The 10,690-nt window shown below is 36.6% G+C and overlaps 1 protein-coding gene across 1 annotated transcript in view; it reads right to left on the reverse strand.

Annotated features, from left to right (window-relative positions):
* Positions 1–2,933: 2,933 nt before the first annotated feature.
* Positions 2,934–10,690, reverse strand: part of LOC118750196 — a 10,858-nt gene continuing 3,101 nt past the window's right edge. The window contains exons 4-9 of the mRNA XM_036484922.1: positions 10,343–10,433; positions 6,552–6,609; positions 6,218–6,510; positions 3,732–4,228; positions 3,286–3,652; positions 2,934–3,233 (exon numbers count right to left, since the gene is read on the reverse strand). Of these exons, the coding sequence (XP_036340815.1) occupies positions 3,043–3,233; positions 3,286–3,652; positions 3,732–4,228; positions 6,218–6,510; positions 6,552–6,609; positions 10,343–10,433 (1,497 nt within the window). The 3' untranslated portion in view covers positions 2,934–3,042. The remainder of the gene's footprint in view (positions 3,234–3,285; positions 3,653–3,731; positions 4,229–6,217; positions 6,511–6,551; positions 6,610–10,342; positions 10,434–10,690) is intronic.

A 10,690-nucleotide genomic window follows, 5' to 3' on the forward strand; every position in this document is an offset into this window, starting at 1 on the left:
TTGGCTAAAATTCATCTTTGAGTGCACAAGGATAAAAAAAGAGTTCTTTTCAGTGTCCCACCAGTCACATTCATTCAAATGATAGTTACATAAAACTAGGAAATCGTTTGGTATTTTTGCTAAAGCTATTTTATGCATTAGTTATCGTTCTATGTTAAAAATATCTTTCGCTTTTGTATAAGTTCCGAGGACATAGCTAAAATTCACGATTGATCACATTCTGTAGTAAAATGTCCCACCAGTCACAATGGAATGGCCCATAAGTACTCTACAGTGAAAACCCAAACCAGTCATGAAAAATACCAGTCCATTAACTATTTTGTGCTAAAGCGATGGCCTGCCAGTTGGAGCGAGGCAAGCAAAATTGCATACTTATTCCTTTGATGAAGCGGCAGACTATCCCGTCAACTGGTATAATGCTACTAGTGTTTCCACTGGTAGATGCTGATGCAGGAGCGGACAATTGACATCTTAGATTGAAGAACGGATGGAACGTGAACTAGTTGGGCCGACAAGCAAACAGGTAGCATTCTGGTACACAACTAGTAGCCTTACCCTGCAGGGGTATCATCACACACACATGCATATACAAAAATCGCTGCTGAATGAATTACATAAACGGTCCATAATATTTCTATTTCAACTGCAATATTTAGAAGGGGGTCAAAGTGTGGCAGAGGGATAATTGAATGTGGTAAATATTTGCAGAATTTAAAGCCACCAGTTTTTTGCTCTGGTAAAAAAAAATATTTCCAAAGAAAATTGGCCACAGCCACAAAACTGTTCACTAAATTCAATTTCGAGCTTTAGGTTTACGTTTAGTAAATTCGACTACCAAATGCAAACGGTGTTTAATTTTACAGGCAAGCAATTGGCTTTATGATAACATTTATGAATAACAGATAGCAGTGAAGGTAATAGAGAGACTTTTATTAACTTTAAGACCTCCCAATATTATCTATAATTTGCAAATAACCTTGATAAGACAAGTCGTGGTGATATTATTTAAAATCCTCTTATCATCTTTGTATGCACATGTTCTTAGGTGCATATGCCCTAAGAGTCAATGGACTTAAGATAAGCAGAGTAAGGTGGAGATAAAATGTAAGGCAAATCAAATTTAGATTCAAATAATTTGACTCAACCAAACATTGCATTAATTAAAGTCGACTGACAATTATCTTTTTAACCGACTTCCAAAAAAGGAGGAGGTTATCAGTTCGTCGGAATCTTTTTTTTTTTTTTTTATGTATGTTACCGCATAACTTTGCACCACGTCAACCGATTTCAATAATTCTTTTTGCAACGGAAAGGTAGTGTCTCAGAGGTGGTCCCATACTATTTTATTAGATCCGATCATTGGCTCATGAAATATATAGATATATATATTTTTTTTTAAGTCGGTTTTTTTTTGCTAAAAATTACTTGTTACTTAACCCTCTACTGCATGAATTATGAAGAAGATGAATATGAAAGTTGTATCTGTGAAGAACACGTTATTTACGTATTAATAAACCTATATCGAAAGAAAAAACGACTCCAAGACATTTATTATAAATATTATTTTACAAATAAATACTCATATGGAAAATTAAAAGAAAACAATAGAAAAAAGTTGGATAGCAATTAACCAAATATTGATTGACACAAAAGAGGATGATTGTTTTACTAGCACAACTTGGCTTTTTCATTAGTTTTTCTTTTTAGCAGTTGAGGTTATATTCAAATGTCATCTAAGCATCGGCAAACCAATTACTTTCCGTTACTCGTAGTTACCTTTTCAATGAATTTAATTAGCTTAATATATTTTTAAACCACTTGTTAGGTGGGAAACAATTGCCAAAGTAGTGACACCATATTTGGGTCGTATGCGGTAGAGGGTTAAGAATGTGACGCACTCAGGTATATAAGTATGTACATATGTATGTACGTTAGGGCTGCCCAATTTTTTTACCACAACTGAAGAATATCGCAAATATCGCGCTGGCGGGGTTTTGAAATTCTCCTTATATTTTACATGCGGAAAATACAGTTTTTCGTAGAATTGCTATAAAAGCGTTAAAACTAAAAATTTTTTCATCAGATAAAAATATTGTCTTTTACAAATCTACAAACAATAAAAACATTTGGATTGAATTCAATTTGAGGTTTCAATGGTTCGTCTAGTTGCAAATCTTACTATGTCTGTTTATACAAAATGTTACAGCTTTATAATATTTTTTTTTTTGATTTTCATGAATGGTACCTAGTTTTAGTCGGAATTAAGTATCCTTTTCGAAGTAATGACTAAAAGAAAAAATTTTATTTGGAAATTTTTGGCAAAAAATGTTGTATTATTATTTCTTTAGGAAGTATAAATAGTCTTATTTCTAAAGACATATGTACCTAAATTTGGTTAAAAATAGCCGAGCAAAAAAATTGTTTAATGCCGGATTTCATGTGAGAATGGTCTTTTAAGAAAAAGTTGGGAATTTTGGGGTGTGCGAAAAATTTTAAAAGCAGTTTCGTGAATTACTCGGCCAGCTCTACGACCCGACCCGATTTTTTTATTTTATTACAGCGTGTTATCTACATAAGAGGACTTGTTAAAATAATTTAACAGCTGTGGTTCGTAACCACGTTACACACATTTGTAAAAATAGTTAGTTAGATTTTTAGAATTAAATTTTTATCATAATTATATTGTTGGAAGCTTTCTGAAGGGAAATATTTTTATTCGATCAAAAAATATTTATCTATGTTTAGCCATTTTATAGCAATTCTAAGAAAAAAAAATTTCCCCGGTTCTCCCTATTTTTCATTTCCTATAATTCTGGGGGTGGCAGCAAGAAAATTCTAAAAATTTTATGTTACTGTACATTTTTGGGCCACCCTAATGCACATATAACTTATATACTAAATTTCGATAATGGCTTTAAAAAAATCTTGTACGATTCCCATAAAACTTCCGATGATTGTATAGCTATATTGCCAAATAAAATATTTTACATGTTCTTAATATATTTACATATGTATGTATGTATGTACGAATATGTTTACTAATTATTCAAAGGCGCCGCGATTGCACATAAACGGCAGCAGTATTCCCAAATGTTTGCGGTATCTAGGATTTGTAAACATTGCATTTCTAAAACGAACTGCAGCGTCCGAATCGCCAAAAAAGCCATCCATATTGGCATCACTGTTAGACTCTAACAAAGCTGCCGCCATAACACCCAAAGCCGCTGCCAACCCTAAAAGAAACCGAAAGTGACAAAGAAAATATTCCAATTGATAAATAGTTACCCCACATGCCATTCTTTATCATTGCGATATGAATTTCCTTCAGCGTGGGCAGCTTTTTGGGATACTTCAAAAGCTTCAAGTTCTTCACTAAGTTGTCGTGATAGAATTTGATAAAGTAATCGAATTGTTTCACTTTCACATCGTAGCTTGTAGATGACGTCAGAAAGTAGTGCAAGTCTTTCGCCGGTGAACCATAGTTGATCATCTGGTAGTCGATGAGTAGTGTATTCTCTAGTTTTCCCTCGCTGTCATACTTAAACATGACATTGTTGCTCCAACAGTCGCCATGGTTTAAAGCATTGAACTCGCTGGGATCGTAAGTGGACTTTATGAAGAGTTCTTCCAACATGATGTCGAACGCTTTTGCCTACATTACGTATGATTCCAATAAAAACCCTGGTTAGCCAACGCGAGCCAACGCCAAAACAAGCCAAGAGTTCACTTACCGCGCTACCAACATATGCCTCACCGCCCTCTATGGCCTTTACAGACTCCAAAAATGGAGCTTTAATAGTGGCACTGAAACTGTCAAATACCTTGCGCTGAGATTCGGTGAACATGCCTTTAATAAACAGCTCTGGATACAAGCCCCTCGTCTCTACACGCATGGCAGAAGCTGCATGCCACTGTGCCAAGCGCTCAAGCACAGCCTTTGTGTGCTCCAAGTCAAGTCCCTCCAATCGATTGGCGTTCTTGTAGCCGAATGGTTGTAGATCTTCAAGTAGAATTACGCCAAATTCCGAAGGGGTCTCGAGGTCGTAGCATTTCGCTGAAAAACTCCTCTCGATGCCAACATCTCGGTACAACTGTTCGAACTCGGGAACGACTTCGTGATACATCCTGTATTCGATTTCAAAAATATTATGGTTTCGCATCATTTCCTTAAAGATTTCGTTTTCTTGCGGGATCTTCATCATGTATGACAACGATTTGGTCGTATCATCTGCAAAGTAAAATTAAATGTGTACACAAATACAAATGCAAGTAAAATTAAATGTGTACACAAATACAAATGCGGTTGACACATAAGAATGCCCCACCATCCATGCATTATTTTAAATTTGTAGAAGTTGAACATGTTGAAAACATGGAAGTTGAATATACAAATTTTAACGCAGATTTGAGTCGAAATATTTTGGTGAGAGCCATATAAAGCACTCTAATGTACATTCGTCTGTTCCCCATGGTACAATAATTACAGGTCCGATCTATATACCTTATTTGAAAAACATCATTGTTGCCCACACTAAAAGGTTTACTGCTAGGGAAAAGGGATATTTCGATACCCTATATACCATTAGATGTACACGTATTTTTTTAAACAAACCTTATTGCAGAGAACTTATTTAATTTGCAAAAGCAAAAAAAAACGACAATTGCTTAGTAATTAAATTCATTATCACTTCATTTCAAAAGTTTTTTCTTTTGTTTTGAAAATTTTTTTTAAATTAAATTAAGCGAAAACAAAAAGCAAAGCCAAATAAGAGTAAAAGAATCAACATTGAACTGCGTCAAAATGAAAATAAAGGAGCACGCATTTCGATGTGAAGCAAAATTCTCTGGGAAGACAATACCTGTAATTATTGTACCATGGGTTCCACTCAAGGCCTTTTAAATAAGATAGCAATGATTTTGACATTTCGCTCTTTTGAACACCGACTATAATGTCAAATGATGAATAACTTTTAACCCTTCTCAAGTTGGCATTTTCTATTTTTCATTAAAAATTCAATTGCGTGCTGTCAGATAGTTTTGAATTGTGTGATTTTTTTTTTCGACCACATCCATTTATAGATACATTACAAAAATGAAAAAGAGCAGGATCTACATATGTATAAATTGATATTCGGTTTACATTTTTTTTTACAATACGTCGAAGAATAGCAGCGGCCTGGAATACTCTCGTTTATAGTCTGATTAAATTTTCTATGTATGACACTATACATCTATTTCTATGATTTATGTAGATAAGATACGCAATGCACTGTGGCCACTTCCATTCACGAGAACAAATGTATCGCTACTTTGCTTTTGTCGATGTAAAAGTAAACAACACCTCAGAAATTTTAAATGCATTAAAATTTACTAATCTCTCTACATTGGCGCTTACACACATGTTAGTGTTTGGCCGAGCTTCTCCTCCGATTTGTGGCGTGCGACTTAATGTTGTCACACACAGCGGAATTATTCGCCGACTCCGAATGGCGATTGTATTTTTATGAGAAGCTGTTTTTTTCATGGCAGAAATACACTCGGAGATTTGCCATTGCCAGCCGAGGGACGATCGCCGTTGACCAGAGCTTCAACCCAAGGCCCGCGGAGTGGTAGCGCCCACTACACCAAAGCGGCCGCACTAGTCTTCCACTAATACTTTCACAAAATTCGCCGTTTTTACAAGCTTTTATTTGACTTGCTCTGTATGTACATATGTATGTATGTAAGTATGTATGTTCGTTAGGGGTAAATCTTGCAATCAATTTTTGACCAACTTTCCGATGACCCCGATGACCTAGAGACTTGAAACTTCACAGTTGGCTCAGGGCTCGATGATGACCCAAATACAAAAGATGAGTAAATCCGATAGGTGGCGCAGGAGTCGAGATATTTTAAACCCCCGTATTTATAGTCCGATTTCGTTTATATTTAGAAAGCTTACTTTACAAATATTTGGTTTTACTATTAAGTTATTTATGATTTTCTTTATAATTTCTTTTCATAAATCATATACATATATTTTTCAATTTAATATAATTAAACTACATTTCCTATCGAAAAATTTTATTTTAAGAAATATTACTGTTTTAACAGTTTCTTTCCTCTTCGGCCTTGTTTACTTTTACTTGAGAAATGTCATCGCCCTCAGGGCTGGGGCAATATTGTATTCTATCATTATTTTCATTCATTCATTTTTTCATTTTTTTTTTTTACAAACCTTTTAGTTCAGCTTCTATGTTGACACGTAACATTATGGTAGCATAGTTTTCTCCTGCAGCCAAGGCGGGCTTTGCCTCGAACTGTGTGATCTTTTGGTAGTTTGCAACTGATTCTCTTAGCAGTTGCTCAAATAGTTCCGCCGTCAACCATTTGGGAATTTCGATGCGTGGCGGCGCTGCTCCATTTGCAGCCACTGCGCTTGTTTTCGATTTCTCGCTGCGTTTATCACTTGAAGGCATTGCGATCGCTTTAGGCACTATCACTAATATATGTATGTATGTATGTAATTCGCTTAGTATTCACCGTCGTTTATATAATCCACCTACTCGTACAATGTACCGCCCTCAACTGAGAGTTTAACTGCGTTTTGACGCTGTTTGTCCCCCACATCTATTTATAACAAAACAATTGCATTTGAATTAGATACTTTTTTCGACTCATATGTAATTGATTACGCTGAGAGCTTTGCACTCGTATAGCATTGAGTGATGAAATGCTTAGATAATTTATTTAAATTTGCAAAAGCAAAAAAAACAGCAACTTGGAAAAGATTTTGCAGTGGTATGTCTCTCTTTAAAATGAATATTTTGTGTTTGTAAACAAATATTTCACAATTTATGCATACAAATATGTGCGTACATATATATGTATGTATGTACATTCTTATCTGTACATATATCTACAAAGTTATGACTTCGGAAAGCTCCCATTGCATGCGCTTGCTTAAATTTCACAACAGGTAAATAGAATGTAGCAAAGGTTTAAATTTGTATGTAAATAAAACCGCAATGAAACACAGGCACTACGAGAGTTTCTATTTGATTGCTCCGTTAAAATGAACCTAAAATGTTGATAAGCAAAATTAATAAGAATAGATTCCTAGTTGGAGATGTTTGGAAATCCCACGCATCAGTACGTAGTTTAAACAAAAATGTTTTTAAATAAATATGTAGTTGCTTTTTTACGTACATTTCCAAAAACTTTGAAATACTGACGAGGTACATATAACAGATACCGCAATGAAACACTTTTTCTGGGTCTGACGAAAGATTTTTGGTCGTAGTTGCGATGATCACTGACGCCTCTTGCTATGTTTTAGCACGCAAGGCACGTTCAGAAGCAGGCGTGTAATACATATCGCATACCGTCTTCAAAAGAGTCACAACTCAAAATAATGCGTTCGTCAGAAAATGCGAAAAACTATTTCGTAGCACATGCAAATCATTTGGGCAAGGGCGATTTTACCTTAGGTTTTTTAAACAAATTATAACAAAAATTTGCTCCAGCTCTTGCTGAAAGGTAAATAAAAGCTCTGTGTACATTTTTAACGCATAATTTCAAAAATGCCAAATTTTGAGTTGTGGCTCTTTTGAAGACGGTGTGCGATATGAATGAACATAACATACATGTGTACATATGTATATATAATAAAGCGCTTTAATGAAAACTTATTTATGGATCGCTGACATAATCATTTTTGCATTATTTATTTCTCATTCTGTCTTTGCGCATTAATTACATACATTTTATTGATTTTATCGTTTATTACGTTCACTGAATTTTTTATTAACTATTACAAAAATTTAAACAGTCTTTAATGAGTTATTCCTAAGCTATTTTAGTATGTACAGTCAAGGATAAAAGCAAAAGAAAAAATATTTGGAAACCGATAGAAAAAATAAGCTATTTAGTAGTTTTGTTTACATATCTATAAATAAAAATACCTTCCACTTTTTCTACTTACCAGAAAATATATTATACAAATCTTTGATGTAAAAAATTTATTCGCATAAACACAAAATTAAAAATATGTACATATGTATACATACAATACAAGTTGGCTCTTTATTTCCGGGCTGGGGTGTGTCCCGTCGTACCGGGCCGGGCCGGTCTCCGTACATACAAACACATGTATGTATTCATACTAGGGGATCACTAAACGAATCGTTTCGTTTTGTGTTGTGAGCACTGGCTTTATGTTTCGTTTGTTTCCCTATTTATCTGCATTCAATTGTTTTGTTTGCGTTAGCTATCGCGAACGCTAGCAGAGTAAAGTTACCGCTCGCAAAATGTTTCCGAGTGATTTGAATCGGTTGTGTTTCGTTACCTTCTATGAGCGAAACTAAACGATACCGATACGTTTGCTATTGTTTGTTTTCGTTGTCTGGGTCTAAGTCAATAATTCGGGATTTTGACATTCGTTGCAAACGAGCGGCAAAGGAAGCTCAGGCTACGGCACTGACTTAGGACCCGATCCTTTGATGTGATAGCAGGGTAGCAAAAGACCGACAGATCATACGCCTCATAGCAACAGATCCATGTCAAAAATTAAGAAATCATGGTTGTCGACGTCGACGTCGATGTAATTTTTTTCGTCAATAAATAGTCCTCATCAGACCAACTCCGTTTCGCTGACCACAGTAGTTTTGCGAGGAACACCTTTCCGCAAAAAACTGTGGTCAGTGTAGCTAGCGTTGGACTTGCGAGGACTATTTTTTCACCAAAAAATTACATCGACTTCGACGTCGACAACCGTAATAGGGCCGGTTAATTCATATGAAATGTCGCAAATAATCCTTCTTTGTTCAGGGAAAGCTTTGTGTACATACATACTTACATGCTCACATTAAAAATTGAACTGAACATAACTCAATGCAACGCTGTGGTGTTCTAGAATTGTGCGACGCCTTCTCGAAAATGATTTCTTTGCAAACAGTAAAACCGAGAGTGAAAAACACTAACTAATTTTCAAGCCGAAGAAATGAAAATCGAACTCTTACAAATGAGCCTACCAGCTACATACTTAAGATTCTAAATAGATGCTTTGGTTGCTGGAGTAACTGAATATTTGCCCACCTTAGTTATGCATCAACTCTTGTATGCTTCACTTACTTTATATTCTCCATTTCCTCTTCATTGATTTACACGCCGCCATTCAATTCGATTACCGGAGGCAGTATGTGGGCGGGTGAAAACGCAGAAAAAGTTTAATCTGGTTTTCTTGTCAAGCGCAACTGTTTCCGCCTTATTTTCCGTGTTTAATGCAATTATTTTCCCACATTTCCGAACTTTCTCTTCGGTGTCAGCGTTGCGGCAAAAGTTTGTCTTGCGGATTTTCATCTCTGAGTGCTTTTTTCGCTGATGCTCAATTAAACCGGCCGCTGGCTAGCGTTGCGAATGCTGCGAGGCGCAACCAAATCAAGTCAAAGTTCTTTCTTGTTCTCCAATATTTTCATCCGCATTGCATTGTTCGCTCGCTTTGTGCCCCATTTAGCTTCCAGCATAGAAGCCTTGAAAGCACTGTTCAGAACAAAGCAGTGTGTTGAAATTAAATGCCACATTTGATTGCACATCCCCGGTTGCGAGCATTTTCCGCTCATGTGCGGGTAATTCGCGCGTTGAACTTGCCGATGGCCTCGTTGTTGCAACATAGTGTCGCATCAACGGCAGCGACAATAATACCAGCAGCAAACATGAAAATTAACAACAAAATCAACAGCAATCGCAACAACGACAAAACTTTTTCCAATGTTCTTGTTGGTTGCACGCAGTTTTTAATTGTTTTGGAGTGAATTCCCGGGCGCACACAATCCCCCAGCCTACATTTTTGTGCATCCCTCAAAACGCTGAGTAATTCAAGGCATTGTTTGCTCGCGGGGGAGGAGGGGAGAGGAACCTTCATCTCCCGCTGCAGCGCACACAAACACAAGTAAACACATACATACATACATATGTGTGTACCCCATCGCTTTGTTGTCATTTAAGTGCGCAATTTAAGCGAATATTCGTCTGGTGGATTTTCATTGCGATTTATCGCTCAATAATCTTCAGGCGGCGGTGCACCCAAACAAATATACGTACGTACATACATATACATTGAATATATCGTACGCGACGTCTTCAGCATAAAAGGTCGTAAATGAAAAATTCGAAATTTTGCAAGTGGCAACAAACTACACTTCTCTCTTGGGGAAGATGCCTCGATATTTCAAGCTGAGGTATTGCAATCCTCAAAACCATGAACTACGTTGTTGAAAGTGGGTGGACCAGCCAAGCTGCACTCAAGGTACTCTACCTACTTCCAAACTAGTTCGACAATGTAAGTCTCGACGAAAATATATACCTGTTGATGATACAGCTGACCACTTGGCATTCTTTGGTCCGCAATCAGTTGCAGCACTCCCACCTTCGGACGTCGAAGTCTCCGTCATAAACTGGATGGATATTTCGTTTAGCACTAACTAGGAGAGTTCGAGGTGCTTCAGGTAGGCAAAACTAATGTTGCCCTCAATCTCCGAGGATCTTTCTAGGGATTTGCGTTAATTGATCAGATTGGACTGCACACAACTTGCGGGACTGCTGGCTGGTCACTTCACGTGGCGCAAACAGTTGACTCTGATGTGCATACGTGCAAGCCCCATTGGCCCTTCCTGCCTTGAAGAATATGAAACGACGGAGCTGTTTTTGTGTT

This window comes from Rhagoletis pomonella, unplaced genomic scaffold (genome assembly GCF_013731165.1).
Source record: "Rhagoletis pomonella isolate Grant_MI unplaced genomic scaffold, Rhpom_1.0 Rhpom_scaffold_00001, whole genome shotgun sequence".
NCBI classification, from domain to species: Eukaryota; Metazoa; Arthropoda; class Insecta; order Diptera; family Tephritidae; genus Rhagoletis; species Rhagoletis pomonella.